This window comes from Mesoplodon bidens, assembly GCF_964165515.1.
Source record: "Mesoplodon bidens genome assembly, chromosome: 5".
Taxonomy (NCBI): domain Eukaryota; kingdom Metazoa; phylum Chordata; class Mammalia; order Artiodactyla; family Ziphiidae; genus Mesoplodon; species Mesoplodon bidens.
Window position 1 is genome coordinate 142,676,845 of NC_138161.1, and position 25,491 is coordinate 142,702,335.

Below are 25,491 nucleotides of genomic sequence, written 5' to 3' on the forward strand. Positions count from 1 at the left end.
ATATTTATAATTGTTACCTCTTCTTGGATTGATCCCTTCATCATTACATAGTGTCCTTCTTTGTTTCTTGTATTAGTCTTTATTTTAAAGTCCATTTTGTCTGATATGAGAATTGCTACTCCAGCTTCCTTTTGACTTCCATTTGCATGGAATATCTTTTCCATCCCCTCACTTTCAGTCTCTATGTGTTCCTAGGTCTGAAGTGGGTCTCTGGTAGACAGCATATATACAGGTCTTGTTTTTGTATCCATTCAGCCAGTCTTTGTCTTTTGGTGGGAGCATTTAATCCATTTACATTTAAGGTAATTATCGATATGTATCTTCCTATTACCATTTTCTTAATTGTTTTGGGTTTGTTACTGTAGGTCTTTTCCTTCTCTTGTGTTCCCTGCCTAGAGAAGTTCCTTTAGTATTTGTTGTAAAGCTGGTTTGGTGGTGCTGAATTCTCTTAGTTTTTGCGTGTCTGTAAAGGTTTTAATTTCTCCGTCAAATCTGAGTGAGATACTTGTTGGGTACAGTAGTCTTAGTTGTAGGTTTTTCCTTTTCATCACTTTAAATATGTCTTGCCACTCCCTTCTGGCTTTGAGAGTTTTTGCTGAAAGGTCAACTGTTAACCTTATGCAGATTCAGTTATATGTTATTTGTTGTTTTTCTTTTGCTGCTTTTAATATTTTTTCTTTGTATTTAATTTTTGATAGTTTGATTAATATGTGTCTTGGCGTTGTTCTCCTTGGATTTATCCTATATGGGGCTCTCTGTGCTTCCTGGACTTGACTGTTTCTTTTCCCATATTAGGGAAGTTTTCAACTATAATCTCGTGAAATATTTTCTCAGACCCTTTTTTTTCTCTCCTTCTGGGACCACTATAATTCGAATGTTGGTACATTTAATGTTGTCCTGGAGGTCTCTGAGACTGTCCTCAATTCTTTTCATTCTTTATTCTGCTCTGCAGTAGTTAATTCCACTATTTTATCTTCCAGGTCACTTAGCCATTCTTCTGCCTCAGTTATTCTGCTATTGATTCCTTCCAGAGAACTTTAAAATTCATTTATTGTGTTGTTTATCACTGTTTGTTTGCTCTTTAGTTCTTCTAGGCCCTTTTAAAATATTTCTTGTATTTTTCCATTCTCTTTCCAAGATTTTGATCATTTTTACTATCATTACTCTGAATTCTTTCTCAGGTAGACTGCCTATTTCCTCTTCATTTGGTCTGGTGGGTTTTTACCTTGCTCCTTCAGCTGCGTGTGTTTCTCTGTCTTCTCATTTTGCTTAACTTACTGTGTTTGGGGTCTCCTTTTCACAGGCTGCAGGTTCGTAGTTCCCGTTGTTTTTTGGTGTCTGCCCCCAGTGGCTAAGGTTGGTTCAGTGGGTGTGTATGCTTCCCGGTGGAGGGGACTGGTGCCTGTGTTCTGGTGGATGAGGCTGCATGTTGTCTTTCTCTTGGGCAGGTCCATGTCCGGTGGTGTGTTTTGGCGTGTCTGTGAACCTTATTCTGATTTTAGGCAGCCTCTCTGCTTATGGGTGGGGTTGTGTTCCTGTCTTGCTAGTTGTTAGGCCTAAGGTGTCCAGCACTGTAGCTTGCTGGTCATTTAGTGGAGCTGGATCGTAGCATTGAGAATGAGATGTCTGCGAGAGCTTTCTCTATTTGATATTATGTGGAGGTGGGAGGTCTCTGGTGGACCAATGTCCTGAACTTGGCTCTCCCATCTCAGAGGCACAGGCCTGATACCCTGTTGGAGCACCAAGACCCTGTCAGCCACACAGCTCAGAAGGAAAGGGGAAAAAAAAAAGAAAGAAAGAAAGAAGAAAATAAAAGTTATTTTAAAAAATGAAGAATAATTATTAAAAATAAAAAAATGAAAAAGTCACAAAAAAATGAGGAGAGCAACCAAACCAAAAAAAAAAAAAAAAAAAAGCACCAATGGTAGCAAGCTGTAAAAACTATACCAAAAAAAAAAAAATACGGATAGACCTAACTGTAGGTCAAATGGTAAAAGCAAAGCTATACAGACAAAATCACGCAGAGAAGTATACACATACAAACATACAAAAGGAGAAAAAGAAAAAATATATATATCGTTGCTCCCAAAGTCCACTGCCTCAGTTTTGTGATGATTTGTTGTCTATTCAGGTATTCCACAGATGCAGGGTACATCAAGTTTGTTTCGGAGATTTAATCCGCTGCTCCTGAGACTGCTAGGGGAGAATTCCTTTTCTCTGTCTGCATAGGTCCTGGGATTCAGCTTTGGATTTGTCCCCACCTGTGCGTGTTGGTTGCCTGAGGGTGTCTGTTCTTTGCTTAGACGGGATGGGGTTAAAGTAGCAGCTCATTAGTGGACTCTGGCTCACTCAGGCCGGGGGAGGGAGGGGTATGGAATGTGGGGCCAGCCTGCAGCGGCAGAGGCCAGCGTGACGGTGCAACACCCTGAGGTGCACTGTGTGTCCCCCCCGGGAAGTTTTCCCTGCATCACGGGACCCTGGCAGTGGTGTGCTGCACAGGTTCCTGGGAGGGGGTATGGGTAGCGACCTGTGCTTGCACACAGGATTCTTGGTGGCAGTGGTTGCAGCATTTGCGGTTTATGCCCGTCTCTGGGGTGCGAGGTGATAGCCGCAGTTCGCGCCCATTTCTGGAGCTTTTGCTTAGGTGGTGCTCTCTCTGCCTTTTGTGGGTACATGGAACAGTAATCGCCTCTCCTCACGTACCCCAGAACAATGGTCTCTTGCCTCTTTGGCAGGTCCAGACTTTTTCCTGGACTCCCTCCTGGCCAACTGTGGCGCACTAGCCCCCTTCAGGCTGTGTTCTCACAGCCAACGCCAGTTCTCTCCTTGGGATTTGACCTCCGAAGCCTGAGCCTCAGCTCCCAGCCCCCACCCGCCCCGGCAGGTGAGCAGACAAGCGTCTCAGGCTGATGAGTGCTGGTTGGCACCGATCCTCTCTGCGGGAATCTCTCCACTTTGCCCTCTTCACCCCTATTGCTGCACTCTCCTCAGTGATTCCGATGCTCCCCCCTGCCTCTGCCAGTGAAGAGGCTTCCTAGTGTGTGGAAACTTTTTCTCTTTCACAGCTCCCTCCACTGGTGCAGGTTCCGTCCCTATTCTTTTTTCTCTGTTTTTTCTTTTTTCTTTTGCCCTACCCAGGGACGTGGGGAGTTTCTTGCCTTTTGGGAGATCTGAGTTCTTCTGCCAGCGTTCAGTAGGTGTTCTGTAGGAGTTGTTCCACATGTAGATGTATTTCTGATGTATTTGTGGGGAGGAAGTTGATGTCCACGTCTTACTCTTCCACCATCTTGAAGGGCTCCCTCATTTTTTTTTAAATGTAAATATTTACAGCTGTATTTCCCTTTGAGCACTGCTTTTGTTGAGTGTCGTCAATTTTGGTCTGTGTTGTTGTTGTTTTTACTGCCCTCAAAGTATTCTAATTTGTCTTGTAATTTTTTCTTTAACTCATTAGTAATTAAGAGTGTGTTGTTTAATTTCCACGTATTTTCAAATTTTCCAGTTTTCCCTCCTTTTATTCATTTCCACTTCCTTTCCGTTGTGCTCAAAGAAGACAGTTTCTATGACTCCAGTCTTTTAAAAAAGTTACTGAGACTTTTGTGTGGCCTAGTCAGCTATCCTGGAGAATGTCATATGTGCACTTGAGAATAATGTGTACATTGTTGTTGGGTGTAGTGTTCCATATATGTCTATTACGTCTGTTTGGTTTATGGTATTCAAGTTCTCTGTTTACTTATTGATCTTCTGGCTGGATCTTCTGTGTTTTTTTGGAAGTGGTATATTGAAATCAACTATTACTATAGTGATTATCTATTTCTGTCTTTGATTCTGTTAGTGTTTGTGTCATATATTTTGGGACTCTGCTGTCTGATGTGTATATCTTTTGTTTGTTTGTTTGTTTGTTTTTTTGTGGTACGTGGGCCTCTCACTGTTGTGGCCTCTCCCGTTGCGGAGCACAGGCTCCGGACGCGCAGGCTCAGTGGCCATGGCTCACGGGCCCAGCCTCTCCGCGGCATGTGGGATCTTCCCGGACTGGGGCACGAACCCGCGTTCTCTGTATTGGCAGGCAGACTCTCAGCCACTGCGCCACCAGGGAAGCCCGTGTATATCTTTTTGATTGTTATATTTTCCTGATGAATTGATCATTTTTACTCAGTGTATTATGTCTCACATAATAAATGTGACAAAATTTATTTTGTCTGATATTAGCATAGCCACTCCAGCTTTCTTTTGGTTACCTTTTGTATAGAATACCTTTTTGTATCTTCTTGTTTTCAATCTCTTTGTGTATTTAAATTTAAAATGAATTTCTTGTAGACAGTGTGTCACTGGATCATTTTATTTTATTTTTTTTCAAAATTTATTTATTTATTTTTGGCTGCGTTGGGTCTTCTTTGCTGCACGTGGGCTATCTCCAGTTGCAGCGAGAGGTGCAGAGTTGCGGTGCATGGGCCTCTCATTGCAGTGACTTTTCTCTTGTTGTGGAGCACGGGCTCTAGGCTCACGGGTTTCAGTAGTTGTGGTACGTGGGCTCAGTAGTTGTGGCTCGTGGGCTCTAGAGCGCAAGCTCAGTAGTTGTGGCGCACGGGCTTAGTTGCTCCGTGGCATGTGGGATCTTCCTGGACCAGGGCTTGAACCCATGCCCCTGCACTGGCAGGTGAATTCTTAACCACTGCACCACCAGGGAAGTCCCTGGATCATTTTAAAACATTCCATTGTGCCAGTCTGTCTCTTAATTGATTAGTTTAATACATTTATATTTAAGGACATTGTTGATAAGGAAGGACTTCTGCCATTTTGCTGTTTTTCTTCTCTTTATCTTATATCTTCTTTGTTGCTCAATTCCTCTATCACTGCTTTTGTTTGTGTTTGAATTTTTTCTAGTGTACCATTTTCATGTTTTAAATATTTTAAATTATTTTCTTAGTAATCATCCTGGTGATCAGAATTAATATCTTAACGTTTATACCAATTTAGTTTGAAATGATAGTAACTTGGCTTTTTATTCATATATTCAGGCATACCTCAAATGCATTGCAGGTTTGGTTCTAGACCACCGCAGTAAAGCAAACATCACAGCAAAGTGAGTCACTTGAGTTACTGTAGTCTGTTAAGTATTCATTAGCATTATGTCTTAAAAATCTATGTACATACCTTTATGTACATACATAAAAAACACTTTATTGCTAAAACGTGCTAACCATCATCTGAGCCTTCATTGACTTGTAATCTTTTTACTGGAGGAGGGTCATGCCTCATTGTTGATGGCTGCTGAATGTTGGTGGTTGCTGAAGGCTGGAGTGACTGTGACAATTTCTTAAAATAAGACAACAGTGAAGATTGCCACATTGGTGGACTCTTCCATTCATGAATAAATTTCCTGTAGCATACAATGCTGTTTGAGATCATTTTACCCATAATAGAACTTTTTTCAAAATTGGAGTCAGTCCTCTTAAACCCTGCCACTGCTTTATCAATTAGGTTTGCATAATACTCTAAACTGTTTGTTGTCATTTTAGCAGTCTTGTCAGCATCTTCGCCAGGAGTAGATTTCATCTCAAGAAACTACTCTCTTTGCTCATACATACTCATTTGTAAACTCATTTGTAAAAGTTTTTATCATGAGAATTGTAGTAATGCTGTCACGTATTCAAACTGCACTTTTAATTCTAGTTCATTGCTATTTCACTACACCCACAGTTCTTTCCCCCACTGAAAACTTGAATCCCTCAAAGTCATCCATGAGAGTTGGAATCAGCTTCTTGCAAACTCCTGTTTATGTTCATGTTTTGACCTCTTTCCATGAATCACAAACGTTACTAATGGCATCTAGAATGCTGAATCTTTTCCATGTTTTCAACTGACCTTGTCCAGGTTCATCAGAGGAATCACTAGCTATGACAGCTACAGCCTTATGAAATGTATTTCTTAACTAATGAAAGTTGAACAGTGAAATGACTCCTTGTGGGGTGCAGGATGGATGCCGTGTCAGGAGGTGTGAAAACGGCGTAACTCTCACTGTGCACTGTTAGCAGAGCTCTTGGGTGATCAGGTGCATTGTCAATGAGCAGTAATATTTTGAAAGGAATCTTCTGAGCAGTAGATCTCAAGAGTAGGCTTAAAATATTCACTAAACCATGTTGTAAACAAATGTTTTTTCATCCAGGCTTTGTTTTTCCATTTCTAGAGCACAGGCAGAATAGATATAGTGTAATTCTTAAGGGCCCTAGGATTTTTGGAATAATAAATGAGCACTGGCTTCAGTTTAAAGTCACTAGCTACCTTAGACCCTATAAAGAAAGTATGCTTGTTTTTTGAAGCTTTGAAGCCAGGCACTGACTTCTTCTCTCTACCTATGAAAGTCCTAGGTGTCATCTTCTTCCAAAATAATGCTGTTTTGTCTACATTGAAAATCTTTTGTTTAGTGTAGGCACCTTAATTACTTATTTTAGCTAGATCTTCTGCATAATTTGCTTCAGTTTCTACATCACCATTTGCTGCTTTACCTTGCACTTTTATGTTATGGAGACAGCTTCTTTCCTTAAGCCTCACGAACTAGCCTCTCCTAGTTTCATACTTTTTTTCTGCAGCTTCCTCATTTGTCTTAGCCTTTTTAGGGTCTTGCTCTGGATTAGACTTGGACTTAAGGGAATGTTGTAACTGATTTGATCTTCTATCTAGATTCCTAAGACTTCCTCATATCAGCAATAGGATGTTTTGCTTTCTTATCATTCACATGTTCACTGGAGTAGCATTCTCAATTTTCTTTAAGAACTTTTTCTTTGCAGTTACAACTTGCTTGGTGCAAGAGGCCTTGCTTTTTTTTTTTTTTTTTTTTTTTTTTTTTTTTTGCTGTACGTGGGCCTCTCACTGCTGTGGCCTCTCCCGTTGCGGAGCACAGGCTCCGGACACACAGGCTCCACGGCCATGGCTCGCGGGCCCAGCCGCTGCGCGGCATGTGGGATCTTCCGGGATAGGGGCACGAACCCGTGTCCCCTGCATCGGCAGGCGGACTCCCAACCACTGCGCCACCAGGGAAGCCCAAGAGGCCTTGCTTTTTATCTGTCAGCTTTTGACATGCCTTCTTCACTAAGCTTAATCATGTCTAGTTTTTGATTGAAAGTGAGAGACATACAATTCTTCCTTTGACTTGAACACGCAGCGGCCATTGTGGGTTTATTAATAGGCCTAATTTCAATATTGTTAAGTATCCAGGAATAGGGAGGGCCATGGAGAGGGAGAGAGACAGAGGAATGGCCAATCAGTGGAGCAGTCATAACACACACAACATTTATCAGTTATGTTTGCTGGCTTATGTGGGTGTCATTCATGGCATCCTAAAACAATTATGATAGTAACATTGCTGATCACAGATTACCATAGGACTCATAATAATAATAATGAAAAGTTTGAAATATTGGGAGAATTACCAAAATGTGACAGAGAGACATGAAATGAGCAAGTGCTGTTGGAAGAATGACAGTGATAGACTAGCAGGGTTGCCACAAAACCTTAAATTTGTAAAAAATGCAGTATCTTTGAAGCTCATAAAGCAAAGTGCAATAAAATGAGGTGTACCTGTAATAACTTGTAAAATTTTGCTCCCAACCGCATCCCTCACTTATATTATTGTTTTAAATTACATCTTTTGATTCAAAGAAATGGAAAGATGTCTCATACTCTGGGATTGGAAGAATTAATATTGTTAAAATGCCCATACATTTTGGACAAAGGAATCTACAGATTTAATGCAATTCGTATCAAAATATCCATGACATTTTTCATAGAACTAGAACAAATAGTCCTAAAATTTATATGGAACTGCAGAAGACCCAGAATTGCCAAAGCAATCCTGAGGAAAAAGAACAAAGCATAACCCTTCCAGACTTCAGACTATACTACAAAGCTACAATATCTTATAATAACGTATAATGAAAAATAATCTGAAAAAATGGTATAACTGAATCACTTTGCTGTACACCTGAAACAAACACAATATTGTAAATCAACTATACTTCAATTAAAAGCTAAACTATATCTTTATACATTGTGTATTCATTAACATAGGTATGTAAATACTATTTTATTATTTTTCTCTTAAATCATAAAAGAAACAAATACAGGAATTACCAAAAATAAAATAGTACTGGCTTCTGTATTTACCTGTGTAGTTAATTTTTCCAATGTTCTCCTTTTTTTCTGTGGCTTCAAGTTTTGTTTATTCTTTATTTCTGCATGAAGGAGTTCCTTTAGTGTTTCTTGTAGGGCAGGGCAGGTCTAGCAACAAACTTCCTCAGTTTTTTTTCTAGGAATGTTTTAATTTCTCTGCCATTTTTGAGTGATAGTCTGCTGGGTATGGAATTGTTATTTGACAGTTTTCTTTCAGCATTTTAGATATGTCATCCTACTGTTTTCTGGCTTCTATGATATTTAATGAGAAATTGGCTGTTAGTCTTACTGTGGATTCTGTGGATTACTTGTATATGATGAGGTGGATTGTTTTTGTTCTTCCTTCAAGATTCTTTCATCTCTGGCTTTTACAGTTTAACTATACAGTTGACTTTTGAATCACACAGGTTTGAACTGCACCTGTCCACTCTTACACAGGTGTTTTTCAGAAAAAACTAAAATATTACACAGTCTGTGGTTAGTTGAGCACTGATGTGGAACCACAAATACGGAGGGCTGACTATAAAGTTATATGCAGATTTTTGACCGTGCAGGGAGTCAGTGCCCCTAACCCTGGTGTTGTTCAAGGGTAAACTGTAGTTTATATCTGTGTGACTCTTTAAAATTTTTTTAAAATTTTGTATACAGTTTTTAAAGATTACCTTCCATTTACAGTATTACAAAATGTTAGCTATGTTCCTCATGTTGTATGATACATCCTTGAGCCTATCTTACACCCAATAGTTTGTACCTCCCACTCCCCCACCTCTATGTTACTGACCCAAACCCCACCCCCATCCCCCCCACCCCCGCCCACTGGTAACCACTAGCTTGTTCTCTATATCTCTGTGTGTGACTCACTTTTGAGTTTCTCCTACTTGGAGTTCATTTACCTTCTTGATTGTGTAGATTTCTGTATTTAACTTCAAATTGGTAAGTTTTTTGCCATTGTGTCTTCAGATATTCTTTCTATCTCTTTCTGTTGATATACTTTTGGAAGTCTGTTTTCTCTGGAAGTCAGACTTCAATATCTGGGCTTATATAGAGATGATTTATGTGAAATTCTTTTTTTGTTGTTGTTGTTAATGGGTCATATTTTCACATTTCTTTGTATGCCTTTTGATTTTTTTTTTGTTTTTTAAAAACTGGACATTTTGAATATTACAGTTTTGTAACACTATATTCTCCTCTCCTCCCCATGCTTTACTGTTGTTGTCTTTTCAAGGGCTGCAGTCATTTCTTTATTTACTTTTTCCTAAACTTTTTTCAAGGACTGTACTCCTTGTCATGTGTGGTTACTGAAATTTTGTTGTCTGGGTGTTTAGCAGTGATCTTCCAGATTTCCTTAGTTAATGGGAGTTGGAAAAATGTAATTTCTTGTTTTTTGCAGATTGTTTGTTAGCTGAGGTACTTCTTCAGAGGTTAGGCAGGCTACCTACAGCTTTGCCTTAGTAGTCACCTTGTGCTTGCACAGAGAGCAAAGATCAGCTAGAGTTGCAAGCCTGTGCTCCTCACGTCTTCTGTAAGAATTCGTCCAGCCCTGGGCATTCAAGTAGCAGTCTACACTTCCTAGTATGTGCAGTATCCCTTTGAAGTACTTATTCTTCAAATATCTTACTCCTCTGCCTTTTTATTTTGAGGCTTTTTAGATTGTCTGATATTTATGTAATCCACTGTCTTGCCCCTGGCAGCTACTTTTATTGTATGTCTTTAAATCTTTTTGAAAGATGATACTCTTTCAAGGAAAAGGGAAGCCCTTCAAAACACTCTGCCACAGTTTTTGAGAACGGGTCCATGGTGTTCTCTTTGGCACCAGCAAGCCATACTAGTAACTCTGTCTGCTGTCCCTGTGGGCACCATAGAGTTGGGGGAGGGGAGATGGCATACAGGTAAGCAAAAATATTACTGTGCTCTTTTATCAAATAAAATAGACTGTTAGGCACTTCTCTGTTTGTCATACGTTTTTATTAGATTACAGATGTCCATAAAAGATGTCTTGTCATTTTTTTTTCCAAGCTAAGAGTTGCTTCATTGGAGGGCCTAATTGTTGAGGTTTCTTACTCCTCCATTTTCCATGACATCATTTCTTTTTTTCATTTTTGAAAGATTGATAATTCAGTGTTCATGGTTTTTTCCTCTCCACTCATCAGTTTTATTCTATTGTCTTTCACCTTACACAGTTTCTACCAAAAAGTCTGATAAAATTTTTTGTTTTTCTGTGTGTGAGGAATTATGTTTTTTTAGCTTCCTTTTGAATTTTCTTTCATTTTTAGCAGTATTATATTTTAGGGTATTCTTCTTGGGAATTCTCTGACCTTCCATCTGTGTTTTATTGTCTTAAATTATTTTTGGGAAGTTCTCCTCTGTTATCTCTTCAAATATTTATTTTGCTTTGATCTTTCTCTCTCCTTCTGGAATTCTAGTTATACCTATGTTATTCTATTAGGTATTGTGTCATGGCCTGTCTTGGATGCTCTCTTTTGTCCCACTTCCTCTGCTTTTTTTTTTTTAAATAAACTTTATTTTTTAGAGAAGTTTTACGTTCACAGTAGAATTGAACAGAAGGTAGAGAGATTCCCCCTATAACCCCTGTTCCCACATACATATAGCCTCTCCCACTGTTAACATCCCACATTACAGTGGTATGTCTGTTACAATCAATGAACCTATGTTGACATGTCATTATCACCCAGTGTCTGTAATTTACATTAGGGTTCACTCTTTGTGTTATATATTCTATGGGTTTTGATAAATGTACAGTTAGATGTACCCACCATATCTTCTCTGCCCTAAAAATCTTCTGTGCCCACTTAGTCATCTCTCCTACCCCATAACTTCTGGCAGTCACTGATATTTTTACTGTTTCCATAGTTTTGCCTTTTCCAGAATGCCATATTGTTCAAATCATATAGTATGTAGTGGTTCCAGATTGGCTTCTTTTAGTTAGTAATATGCATTTGAGCTTTCTCTGTGTCTTTTCCTGGCTTGATAGCTCATTGCTTTTAAGTGTTAAATAATATTCCATTGTCTGCATGTACCACAGTTTATTTATCCATTCACCTCTTAAAGGACACCTTTCTTTCCTGTTTTGGCAATTTTGAATAAAACCGCTGTAAACATCTTTGTGCAGGCTTTTATGTAGACATAAATTTTCAATTCATTTGGGTAAATACCAAGGAGTGTGCTTGTTGGTAGTGCTGGTTGATTGTAGTCTGTGTAGTCTGGTATATTCATTTTATTCTAAAGTAATTTTCAAAAGACCTGAATAGACATTTTTCTGAAGAAGGTATATAAATGACCAAAAGCTACATGAAAAGGTATTCAACATCACTAGTCTTCAGGGAAATGAAAATCAGAGCCATGATGTATCCCTTCACACCTCTGTTAGGCTGGCTTTTATCAAAAAGATAAGAGATATATTCTGGTTGAGGATGTGGGCAAAATGGAACCCCTTCACTATTCGTGCAAATGTAAACTGGTAAAGCCTCTGGAAAACAGTATGGAGGTTTCTCAGGTAATTAAAAACTACCATATTACACAGCAATTCCACTTCTGGGTATATATCCAAAAGAAATGAAACCATTATCCCAAAGAGATGGATGTACTCCCATGCTCATAGTACCATTATTCACCATAACCAAAATATGGAAACAACCTTATGTGTCCATGGACGTATGAGTAAAGAAAACTTGTTGTGTATATGTGTGTGGAATCACTTATATGTGGAATCTTGAAGCGGGGGTGGGGAATTTGTAGAAAAGTGGTTGCCAGGGGCCAAGTGGTAGGGGAAATAGGGAGAGGTTGGTGAAAGGTTGCAAACTTTGTTATAAATGAATACGGTCTGAGGATCTAATGTATAATATAGTGACTATAGTTGATAACACTGTTTTGTATAATTGAAATTTGCTAAGAGAGTAGAACTTACTGAATGTTGGGACCAAAAAAAAAAAAAAAGGAAAAGTAAATATGTGAGGTGGTGGATTTGTTAATTAGCTCAATGGGGGAAACCCTTCATAATGTATCCATATATCAAATCATCCTGCTGTAAGTAACAGTTTTATTTGTCAACTGTACCTCAGTAAAGCTGGAAAAAATAATTTCTTTCTTTCTTTTTTTTAATTAACAGGATTACCTTTGAGGTTATTTTGAAAGTTTTGAGTTGTACAGCACTTGATTCTTTGCTCCATTGTGGAAAGATCTTTACAGCAATGATTACTTCAGAGTTACCAGTGTTACAGTAAGTATTATGGCTTTCTTTTTTTTTTTTAATGCATGTAACACTTTTCTGTATCAAAATGCTCTCATTAATAAGACACATCAAATATATTCTCTGATAGTTGGGTAATATGTTTGAAGTAAAAGAACTATTAGAGGGTGTAATTACTATATCCATCTATAGCCCTTGCATCATAATGTCAGCATGTTCTGTGTTACTGAACGAAAAACATGTTACACTATCTTATATTAGGAGTCAGCAAACTATGAACATGGGCCAATCTGGCATGCTGACTGTTTTTGTAAATAAAGTGTTATTGGAATAGAGTCACACTGATTCCTTTGAAGACTGTTTATGACTATAAGTTGTAATAGAGAATGAATTAATCTGCAGAGCATAAATATTTTGTTTGGTTATTTACAGAGAAAGTTTGTAGACCTCTATCCTGTATCACACTGTGTGTCTAACCCTCTCACCCCCATGCCAGAGCTTCTTTTCCCTGAGATTGAGATTGTGATTGGTGAGTCCTTGGCATTTCTGGTGGCATCTCATTATTAGATTTTGTTAGGGTTGTAGGACAGATCTAGAATTTGATCTTATTATGAATTCTCTGGGAGATGTGATCAGGGTAACAGCAGATACTTTTCTTTCTATAGGTGTCATTAAGCTACAAATTAGGAATCTGCATACTGTGATCCTATATGATAACAGTGCTTTAGATATAATGAAAGTGACCAACAGTATATGTAATTATTTATATGTTTTTATAGTGTCAGATCATTTATATGTGTCTTCTCCAAGAGACTGTAGTCACCTTCCAGTTGGTCTCCTGGCCTACTGTTTTTCCTCTGGAGCTCTAAGACAAAAAGCTATCCAAATTACTTTACGTGCTGAAAACCCATCAATACCTACCCTCCTTTGTTTGTCCAAATATAGGAGATACAAGCCCTTTTTATTTACTTAACTTCAAGCCTCTTTATTAGCCTTAACTTGAACATAATACCAAGTTTGGATGTCTCCATATAGTATTTGTTCTTTGTACTTTTGTTTTTCTTAATTCTGCCTGCAATGCCTATGTGTATCTTTCCTTACCTGGCCATCTTGGTAGTCCTGTGGGTCTTGGCTAAAGTATGCCTCCAGCAAAGCTCCTCTGACTCCTCAAAGTTGGGTAGGTTCCCTCCTGTGCTCCTGTCATACTCTACCCTTTTTTTTTTTATAGCATCATACTTAACGTAATGTTTTATAACACTTTCTTATTGTTTTTGCCTGAACTTTGTGCTCTTTTTTTTTTCTTTTCTTTTTTCTTGCGGTACGCGGGCCTCTCACTGCTGTGGCCTTTCCCGTTGCGGAGCACAGGCTCCGGATGCGCGGTCTCAGCGGCCATGGCTCACGGGCCCAGCCGCTCTGCGGCATGTGGGATCTTCCCGGACCCGGGCATGAACCCGTGTCCCCTGCATCGGCAGGCGGACTCTCAACTACTGCGCCACCAGGGAAGCCCCTGTGCTTTATTTTTGTATGGCCAGCTCCTAGCACACTGCTGGGTATTAGGCACACCCTTTGTAAAATATCTCTCTGATTAAATATGAAACATAGGTTGTATTTAAATAGATTATATTTAACAAGAGATTACATGGGCATGATATTATTTAACATGTTTTGTGGATAACTGTATTTTTCATAAAAATGTAAACTTTTAATACGATAATGGATAGTAGTGATCTGCGAGATGGGTAAATGAAATTTGCTTTTAATCTGTCAGCAGGAGATGTACTCTTGGTCAAGTTGAGATCTAAGAAGCATTTATTGAGCACATAAAACAATTTTCTGAGGATATTATCTTCATCCATCCATCTAAATATACTATGTCTACATTGTAGAGGAAAGGAAACATGATATGTCTCTTAGTATTGGTAAACTTCAGTTTCTGTCATTTGTAAAGTGAAGATAATATATTGGAAATTAATTTCTAAAGTCTCTTCAAAAACAGAGAAATCTTTTGATCCCGTGATTGTTAATGTTCAGTTCAGTAGTGATTTTTCTAATGGAGACACTAGAAAGGTCACTCTAGTGAATGACCTTATTATTTCTTGGCTTGCTTAGTCATTATAATGACAAATGAATTTGTTACCTTAGTGTGTTTACTGTTGGGTTGGCCAAAAAGTTCGTTCACGTTTTTCCATTACATCGTTGGAAAAACCCGAATGAACTTTTTGGCCAGCCCAATATTAAGCATCATCAAATATTGTCAATTACCACATATTATATATTCCACCAAATGTTGTAGTACAAGGAACTGTGTTAAGCTCTGGGGAGAAAGAGCAAGTGGAAGACTCAGTCCTTGTTGCCATGAAGCTTATATAGATAGATATTAATCAAATAATCACAAATGTATAGATTTAAACTGCCCTTGGTGCTATGAAGGTAAGCTAGAGGATTTTATTAGAATTTTAACACATGCCTTGATTTAGTCTACTTTTCTAAGGAAGAGACATGATTCTTAAACCTGAAGTGGAGGGAATTTGGGGGAAGAAGAAGGGATCAGGGTACTAATTCCAGACTGAAGGAATGGCATGTGCAAAGACCCTGAGGTAGGAGGAATCATGGTATGTTTGAGGGACTGAAATAAAGCTGTTTTTTTTTCTTTTTTCAGGATTGTGGATGGAAAGTGGTGTGAAATAAGGATTGCAAGTAGGGTAGGGCTGTATCATACAGGGACCTGCTAGGTCTTATATTAAGAATTTTGAGGTTTTTATCTCCTAGAAGCAGAAGGAAACCACTGTAGGGTTTTAAGCATGGGATATACATAATAAGATATATACTATGAAAGTCACTCTTAGTACAGTATAGTGATTAGATTGGAAGTGGCAACAGAATAAGCAGGGAGTCCTATTAGGTGAAAGGTGTTGCAGTGTCCAGGCCAGAGATGATAACAACTTGAACTAAAATGATTACAGAGGAGATGGAGAGAGGAAGGCAGAATTTAGAGTGTTTTAGGGAGCAAAAAAAATCATTTATAAGGTTTGATCTGATTCTTCCATTCTCTTCATTTATGTCCGATAGTCTTATAAATGTGCTTTTTGTAGAGCAGTTGGTTGACGTTTGAATTTGCATACTCCTTGATCCAGCATCCTCTGTCTATTCTAGGGAGATATTTGTTGATGTGTAATAAGAATTAATGTGCAAGGACAGTTGTTACAGCTCTGTTTGTAATAACTTAAAAGCAGAGACAATCTAAGTGCTCATAGATAGGGAACGTATTATGGAGTACCATTCAGGAATCCTATGTATTTGTATGGAAAATTCCTATTAATTTAAATTTTAAAAATTAAAATATATTGTTTTGTATTTATGTATATATATACCAGAACATAAATATTTATGACAGAGTATTGATGAAACTGTTAAAAATCTTGTTCTGCAGATTGAGGTTCAGAGTTAGGGTATGGTGAAGTGAAACTCTTCCTTGTATTCTTATATCTTCTCTTGCTTGAAATTAAAAAACAAATTTATGTATCATATTCTAATAAACGAATGTATATATATATACTAATTGGAGTATGTTAGTTATCTGTTGGTAATAGCTATCACCTTCTAAGCTGGCTGAAGTTTGCGGAATTAGAAAACAATTGTACTTTTTTCTTTTGTCAGTAAACTATATTGCTCAAGGTTAAATTAATTTCACTGATGGGTCACATATGATGGAACCAACCTGCTTTTGTAGTTGCCTGGAGATTTCAGGAGGCATCAAAAGCACTAGTGTATTCAGTCCACGTAAGAGAAATACAAAATGTATTATTTGCATTCTAGTATCCTGCTGTGGAGGTAGAGAATTCACGTTTACCTTGAGATCTAAGTGGACCCTGCCACTTGCTAGTTGTGTAAATATGGACAAGATGATCAGGTTTCCAGATCTTTTGTTTCCTCATCTGTAAAATTGGGACAGCAGTATGTTTTCTTACAAGCTTTTGTGCATATTTATTCTAGATAATGTATATAAACGGGCACACAGTATATGCTAAACAGTCTATTTGGACTGTAGTGAGGAGAAAAAGCAGAATGATTTATTGTTCTTTAGTAGAAATGAATAAGATCAACTAGATCAGTGATTGAAAAACTTACTGATAGTGGCTCAGAAGCCTGTTTTTATAAATATTATTGGAGCACAGCAACATCCATTCATTTACGTATTATCTATGGCTGCATTCATGCTATGGTCCCAGAGTTGAGTAGTAGATAGAGACCTTAAGACCCCTAAGCCTAAAATATTTATTATATAGCCTTTTGAGAAAATGTTTGCTGACCCTTGGACTAGATCAATATTACTTATAGTTTTAAATACCAGATTACCTTTGAAGATTTGCAAGCAGAGGAGGAACATGGTATGAGAATATTCGTGACAGTAGTGTGTAGAGTGGCTTGGACAAGGGGAAGCAGGGAGATAAGTTGTGATTAATTCAGGAAGTTGTGATTATGGTAATAATCATGAAAAGAATGAGAGACAGAGTTAGTATACTGAGGACAGCTCAGGAGGACTTGAACTGAGGGCACAAAAGGAAGACTGATGGGATTATAGGAATTTGAGTAAGACAATAACAAATTTATACAACAAAGCACACTTGGGCATTAACTTACTAAATCAGTTAACCAATGGTATTGCCATGAGCAGAGAGCTAGAAATAGTCAGAATTGGACTTAATTTTATATGTGTTATTTGGTGAATTTGAGGTGGCATGCAAAGAAGCATGTTACACATGCAGTTGAAAATCTTGAATTATAGTCAGGTCTGTGATAATATACTGAAGTCATTTGCATAAAAGTTACACATCAAGTGGATGAGCTCTCCAAGAGAGGGTAGTTTAAAGGGGGAAGAGCAAACAGTAACGAAATGAGCTTTGAGGAATCAACACAAGGAGGGAATGGAACTAAGAGCCTTCAGTGGCGCAGTTTCAGTAAGTTGTGAGTTGAGCTTTACCCTTCCTTCCATTTGCTTTGTACCCTTCCTGCTATTTGCAGTTTTATGCAGATGCTTTATACAGTTAGTAATGTAGAATTCAGTGAGGATGTTTTTGTTAATACTATCTATACCTTTTTAGTGCCATGCTGGGGCCAGCCTGTACTGGCCTGGAGAGCTGAATATTAAATTTCCAGGAATTTTGTGACCTCATTCAATATAACATAGCTATTATAAAAAGTTAAATTATGCAAACTTAAAATTAATTAAATCATGTTAAAAACAAAAGTAATAAATACTCAAAACTCATCATTTCCTAATTATTTTACATCCTACTATTTTCTGTGCTCTTGAGGTTTTCATTTACACCTATTATTGTATGTATGGTGGAAATACTTTTTAGTAGTGTACTGCTACTGTTAATTACTTCTCAACTCTGTATTTGGTGATGTCACTTTGGTAGTTTGAATTTGGCTGCGGGGGGAGCATTCACATTATTAAAATCAGCAAACACTACACATCAGGGCTCAGCTTATTGTTTTGTTGTTTGTGGACTCAGTAAAGTGATGGAGAAATTGTTAATAACAGATTAAACTTAAAGGTGTATCAAGTCTATAGTCATTACATTATGATACCACAAAAAATTGAGGACGTATCCTTCTAGTGTTCAAGAACTATTATGTATTCCGTTCAGTAAAAAAGTTGCTCCCAACATTGACCAATTAGTGAAGTTCCCACAAATGTCTTTGTCATTTCATTTGCATTCTGTTCATCAAAGTGAACAAAGATATCAACTGTCTTTCATGTCAAAACCCTATTTGTTCATCAGTTGCAACCATAGGTTAGCTAGGGATACAAGAGTTTGGCAAAATTATCAAAATCATTTTATATGAACCAATTAGCTGGATAGAATTTACAATAAAGAATATTGTGCATTTTATTATTCTTTGTAAGTTGCATGCTATGCATCCTTTATATTGTTAACATTTCTAATAATGTATGCATATATTTTTTGAAGAGCCAGTTGTTAAACATTTACCAGCACACTTTTATTATTTTATAAAATGAATAAAATTTCTCCCAAGCTTTTATCTTTTTTATATTGAAGAATTAGTCTTTTGCATTTATATGTTGTATAGCAGCTGCCATTTCCACAGTCATTTCCTTGTCTGTATTTCTCTATTTGGGGTATCATTTTATTCAGTGTTATGTGATATTAGCAGGGAGGGTAACATTTTCAATTTGCTAAAGATTTTTTCTGAAAGTGGAAGTATAAACCACTTCTAATCAGCCAGATGTGTACATACAGCAGGAGGTAAGGAAACCAGTGGAACAGAGCTACATTGTATTATAAATAGGTATGTATAATTAATTTGTTCACTAAAACAATATATCCTATTTTCTAGGGATTCAACTAATGAAACTACTGCCCATTCTGATGCTGGCAGCGAACTTGAAGAAACAGAGGTCAAAGGAAAAAGAAAAAGGGGTCGACCTGGCCGGCCTCCAGTATGTATATACTTGTCTTCTTTGTTCCTTTAACGGTTAGCAAGTAAAGGGGCTTGATACGAGCTATTTGTTAATTCTAGTATTGTTAACACTTTTTCAAATCTCACTGACACATCAGAAATTCTTGGAAACTTTGCTTCATAAATTGGCTTAGTAGTGGTTAGAAAAAGGAAATTAATTATAGTATCTTTTTTGCTTTCCATGCTTCTCTTGTAAATAAATGGTGGTCCATGTGAAGGCATTGAGAGGATGATCAACATGGAATGAGGTGTAGTTAGTTATGATTTCTTTGCCTTTTATTTTTAGATGCAACTCTGATTTCCTGTGAGCTCCTAAGTATGCATTTTGATAGTATTTGGGTCCAGTCTCAGAATATATTCTCATTTATACATGATTGAGAAATTTAGAAAAGCTCTAGGTATCCTTACTTTGAGGTATATCTTTATGTAGTCTGAGTACACAAGTCACTTAATTGAAGGTGGTATAAACTGTCAGAGACAGTAGAATCAATGTGTCATTGGGTTAAGGCTTGTACTATTTTACACTCACCTTTATGATGGGATTTGCTATTCATAGTTTTAAAATTTTATTTTATAAAATTTATTATGGAAAATTTTAGCCTCCTTCTCTAGGAGGCATAATAGTATAATAAACCCTCGATATAACTCTTACCTAGCAGTTACCAAGTCATGGCCAGTCTTTCTTTCCCATGTTATTTTGAAGGTCATTCTAGACATAATTCCATCTTTAAATATTTCAGAATGTATCTCTAAAAGATAAGGGCTTGCTTTCTCTCTCTCTTTTTTCAACATCACCCCAATATCATTATCATAATGCAAGATAACAGTATTTTAGTAACACCACTGATTAACACATTCAAAGTTTATAATCATTTCATAAATATTATCTTTTAAACAATACAGTTTGTTGTTTGAATCATGATCTACTTATTGCAATTGATGGTTATGTTATTTAACCAGTTATTACATATGTATGTCCTTTGTAGTGACTTAAAATTTTTTTTTATGTTATTGCTGTTCTATCAGTATTTATGTTTGCCACAGTTTTTAATTAGCTTCGGTGAAACTCCATAACTTTTCCTTTTCCAGGACAATCTAACAACAACAAAAAAACGGATAGAAGGATGACTTCTGCAGTTTTCTCTACACTTGCTTTTATCCTCCACCTTTATTTAAAGGGAGAAAAATAGTGGAGGAAAAGACATATATTATAGTCACTCTTTATAATCCTTCTTAATTTTTAGAAGTATTTGGTGGTACAGTGTTCCTTAAAAAAACGTTTTGGGAAAAGTGAAAAAGTCTTGTACTTAGAAGCTGAAGACTATTGTAGTTCCCCTTACTAGTATATGATTTTTCTAAGACTGTAGGTGAGTTGCATTGCTTCCTCTAGGATTCATAGGTTATAGGCACCAAATTCGAAATAAGACTAAAGTTGCTTGAAGGTTGTAGAATAAACTGCCTACATGATTGCTTACTTGAATTTGTTCCCCTCCAATTAAAATTCTTTACTTGAAGATTCAGATTAAGTGCTGTCTTCTTGAAGAAAACTGTTTTTTTCCCTTAAAGAGAATTTATTACCCCTTCAGCAGGCTATTGTATTATTTTTTATAACCTATTTAATTTTGACTTGTCTACAGCTGTATCCTTGTAATATTTTGCTTTCCTGATGAAAAGGAGTCTGTGTATCCAAATGCTTAGCTCTTTTGTGGTTAGAAATTAGATTTTATTTTTAGTGAAATTGCTACTACATAATCTAGCAGGTAAATAGTACATGTTCATCCCATGTTTACAAATTGAAAAAATGTCAGCCAGCATCTGATAGTAGCATTCTAGAGACTTGTGTTAGACTTTAGTCCGTATTTTCACACTCATTAGTTCACATAGCTAGCTATACTTCCACCTGACTCAGACCCATTTCTTGATCTTGCAAACAACAGAACTTCCTGAGTTTCTGCTCTGGGGTTTGTACTGAGCTGAAGCTTTTTATGTCATTTAATCTTCACACCAATACTAGGAAATAGGTCTTATATGCAGTTTACAAAGTAGAAAACAAAAATAGAAAGTGGTATTTTGCATAAGGTCACAACATTGCCTAAGTAGCAAAGCTAGGATTTCAATTCATAACCTACCTCCCAAACTCTTTTCCTCAAGAATGCCAAAATGCCAAGCTGTTAATTAAAATTGAGGGGTATAATTGTCAGAATGATCATATTTGAGTTATTCCACAGTACCTGTTCTGAAGATTGCTTGGACATTTTCTATCGACTGGCTCCATTTTGAACAATTCTAAGTTTTGACTGATACACTCTTTGTTTAGCTATTTTAATACTGTTCATACTTGTTAAGAGGACTTCATGGATCTCTGGTTTTATTAATTTACTCAGTCAAATGAAAACAAATAATATAAGGACCTCTCTTGGACAGTATTATTTTCTTTATTTCTAAATTCTTAGGAGACATCTCATCTTTGGTATTTCTTTTCAGTATACTGTTACTTCAGAGATGTTTGTTTCTTATTAAACCACTCTTATTTTGCAGATGTCCTAATTCATATCTGTTATTATTGTGGCTCTCTATCCAAATGATTATTGATCTCTAAACAAACACTATATAGTATCCTGTTTATTCTACCCCTGTGATTGTATTAGCAAATAATGGACATTATTTTCTCTGTCTACACAGTACTCCCTTGGTGATGTCCAATCTCATGACTTTAAGTACCATCTCTAAGCTTATGTCACCCAGATTTTGTATCCAGCTTGGACTTTACCCCTGGACTCCAGACTCATATTCAGTGCCCATTGAGAATCTTCATTTAGATATTTAACGGGCCCAGGATGTTAAAAAAACCAAACTTTCAAGCTTCCTATCCCCTGCTCACCCCTTTTCCATAATGGCAGTTTCGTGCTTCTGGCTGTTCAGCTATAAATCTTGTAGTCATCTTTGAGTCTTTCTTTCTCAGCCTATTTCTAGACTGTCAGCACATCCTGTCTAATTGATTTGCAAATTGCATCAGTCATTTTTTACTACAACACTGGATTCAGCCACCATCATGTGCCTTTGCTGAAACTTCTGAGGTGTGCTCCTTGTCTCAGGGCCCTGTGTCGTCTTCCCCCTGGGGCCTCCCTATGGATGGTATCTAGAATTGCGTATCTTCCCTCCTACCCAAAGGGACTTACTGTCCCCTTCTTCCGTGTGTGTGTGTGTGTGTGTGTGTGTGTGTGTGTGTGTGTGTTTTCCCCTTTCTCTATAGTACTTATTGCCATCTAACATAGTATATACCCTTTACTTATTTGCTTTTTGTCTGCCTCCCCCGACTAGAAGGTAAGCTGCATGAAGGCAGGGATTTTTATCTGGTTTGTTTACTGCTGTATAGTAGTGTTCAACTTTCAGTAAGCATTTATTGAATGAGTGAATGGTGTTTAATTTTGTTAAATCATCACTCTTTTTTCCCTCAAGTGTTTAAATTCTTTTTATTTTGAAATAATTTCAGACACAGAAGAATTCCAAGAATTTTGCAGAGAATTCCTATGCAGATTCTTCATGCAGATTGTCCAAATGTTAGCATGTTGCTACATTTGCTTTATCATATTTTTTTCTATGTATACACAGACACATAAATATAAATATATATTTATATATAAAAATTTATATTTGATACCAATTATTATTCTTGAAAGTTGCAGACATGAAGCCACTTTACTCTTAATGCTTTAGTATGCATTTTCATAAAATCAAAGATATTCTACACAACAACAGTACATGTTTGAAAATCAGGAAAATAATATTGATATAATACTGACCTTATGTACATATACTTCATTCATATTTTGCCTGATGTCCTAATAATGCCCTAAGTAAAAGAAAAAATATTTTTTTCCCTTGGTTTAGGATCCAGTCCAGGATTTCATGTTGCATTTAGTTGCCATGCAAATCAGCACATCTGTAAGCTAACCCATCTTTAGTCTCTTGTTTAATGTTTTATTAAGGGTTTTGTTCTCTTTATTCTATTTAAGTGAGAATCAGCACTTATATTCTCAGCATTATTTAATTTTCATATTTACCTAGGCTGAGTAGGAAGGGTAAATAAAAAGAGATACAATTTTTACTTTTATGTCTATATATTCATACACATAGAGAGAAGATGGAGCATAGCATACACAACAAAATATTAACAGTGAGTATCAGAAGGAGAGGTTAACAGGTGAATTTATTTATAAAAATTGGATATTCTAGATTACTTGGTGCTTTTGTTTATAATCTTATGAATTTCATGATATCATTTATATGTTTTACATAATTTTAATGGCTACATTGTATTCTGCGTGAAATTATTTATTTAAATAGTCCCCATTGTTGAACATTTATGTTAAAAATTCTTCACTGATTTAAACCATGCTGACATAAATTTATATCTCAAAAATAAATTTTGCTCTAGAGCCACAGATACTTTTTATCCTGAATTCTTAAAAGTAGAATTGATTACTCAAAAGATATGCCATATGTTTTGAAAGTTTTTGATGTGTATTGTTGGGTTGCCTATCATGCAGCAAAATATATGGCATTACCTGTCTTATAGGAAGTTGAATTGAGTATACTGATTGTTAAATATTTTCTAATTTTTAAGTACTGCAACATTTCATCAGTATGTTCTGAAATACTGGTCATTTTCCATACCACTTTTTCTATTTTTATTTTTCTAAGAAATAGAAATCTCTTCTTAAAGTAATTTTTGTGGCTTAAGCCTACATACTTTTATGATCCCTTTTGGAAATGTATTTATCAGTTGGACTTGTATCTGCTCTTACCTGTCAAATCAGCTTTGTTGTTTTATTTTGAAAATTTTTCATTTAACTAGAGTTTAGTTCTGACTTCCTTAATTTTGCTAAAAGATACCATAATTTTTCCAGGAATCTAGAATTAAAATGTGAGTCACCATTAAATTTCCTCATCCTAAGTCCCTTGCCCTCTCTCCTATATGTAATGAGATTCCGAATCTCATGAATTTTTATTTCACAGTGTCTTGTATATCACTCCCTTTTACATTTCCCAAGTTCCTTTCTTTAGGCCTCACTTTATAGGAGTCTGTATTATTATCTTCCTGCTTTTTAGTCTTTTCCTTTTTCCATCCTATCCTTTTTAATACTGCCAGGTTGACCCTTTTTTTTTTAACTTGTTCAAATAGCAAGAAGCACCTTTTTGTTTTGGGGCATGTTCTTCTGTTTTTTTATTGTGTTTCCCAACTCATAACCTTTTATTCAGTCATATACACCTCTTTTGTCCTTCTCTATGTGGCTTGTGCTTTTCCACTTCTATACTTTAGCTCATGGTGTTTTTTTCTTTCTGGAATCCTTGTTTCCTAAATTCTATTTATGCTCATCTTACTAATTTTACTAATCTTACTTAATTCACTAAGTCCCAACTTGCAGTTCATCTCTTTTGTGAAACTTTCCACGGTTACGACTCACGGGAAGTTATTTTTCCTTTCATAGAACCCTTCCAACACTTATCTGAAACCAAATTTCCATGAAAAGTCTTTTTTTAATGTAATTTAGTTCACTGTAGTTATCTGTGTTTCTCTTTTGATTGTATGTTTCTAAAGATTTTACATTAAACTAGCCCAGATATGTTGATGTACATTATTTGTGAAAGGATAGAGGTTACTTTACATTCACAGCTTATGAATAAATTCAGGTAAGGCACAAAGGATTTAAAAAAAGTTGGTATATCTCTGTCTCTTAAAGTTTGTAGAAAAGTTATTGCACATTTAGACTGCAGCTTATCCTATATAGAGCTTTTGGGATAGAGTAATTTTGGATAATCTTCCTGTAGAGCTATGCCAATTTTTACTTTAAAAAGTTTACCAGAAGTATAGATACACATTTAAATTAAGTAGTATATAGTTGTAGTAAAGCATTTGTCCTAAAGATTGTTCTGAACTCTGACATTAAATTGCATCATTTTCACAAAGTGAAGGTTGTATAGCTTTTTGAAACTCTGAGCGTATTTTCCATAAAATTCATAACTTGATACGTTGAGGCAGGGTTTGTTTCAGGTAGTTTTTTTTTTTTTTTTCCCTGCAGATACTTGTTCACGGCTTCTTTTCTTTCCCCCCACTATGTCCCTTGAATTAGCTGCAGCAATGAATACCTGAACCCTAGTTTCTTTATTACAACCCTGTGGACCATAGATATCTCACTTACACTGTAGTTTATGGGATTTGAAGCATGAGTGTTCATCCTCCACCACCAACTGACAAAATTGTATTAGGATGTTGAAAAATAACATCTATCTTAAACACTTTGAGTTCTTTGAAAGGTATGTGTGGTCCTATATAGAAGGATCAACTTTTTAATATTTTTGGTACATAGTAACTGTATGATGAATGTAGAAATAAAAGAAAAGTTGTGTTGAATGAGTGAAAAAATTGTTTCCTAATATCTTATATTCTGTAGACTGAATCAATTTGATTTTGTTTGCTAATGATTAGATTAAGGTTATGCATATTTGACAGTAATACCACATATTGTCACTTGGGCTGTTAAGCATGAATTCTTAAAGGTGGAATAAATGAGACTCCATGAGATAAGACATTAGAAGCTAGACATGCACCCTAGGTTGAGGCACAT

General features: G+C 36.5%; 1 protein-coding gene across 1 annotated transcript in view; it reads left to right on the forward strand.

Moving 5' to 3' along the window:
• STAG1 (STAG1 cohesin complex component) overlaps positions 1-25,491 on the forward strand; it is a 449,323-nt gene that overhangs the window by 117,004 nt on the left and 306,828 nt on the right. The window contains exons 2-3 of the mRNA XM_081234436.1: positions 12,293-12,403; positions 18,740-18,842. Coding sequence (XP_081090562.1) covers positions 12,375-12,403; positions 18,740-18,842 — 132 coding nt within the window. The 5' untranslated portion in view covers positions 12,293-12,374. The remainder of the gene's footprint in view (positions 1-12,292; positions 12,404-18,739; positions 18,843-25,491) is intronic.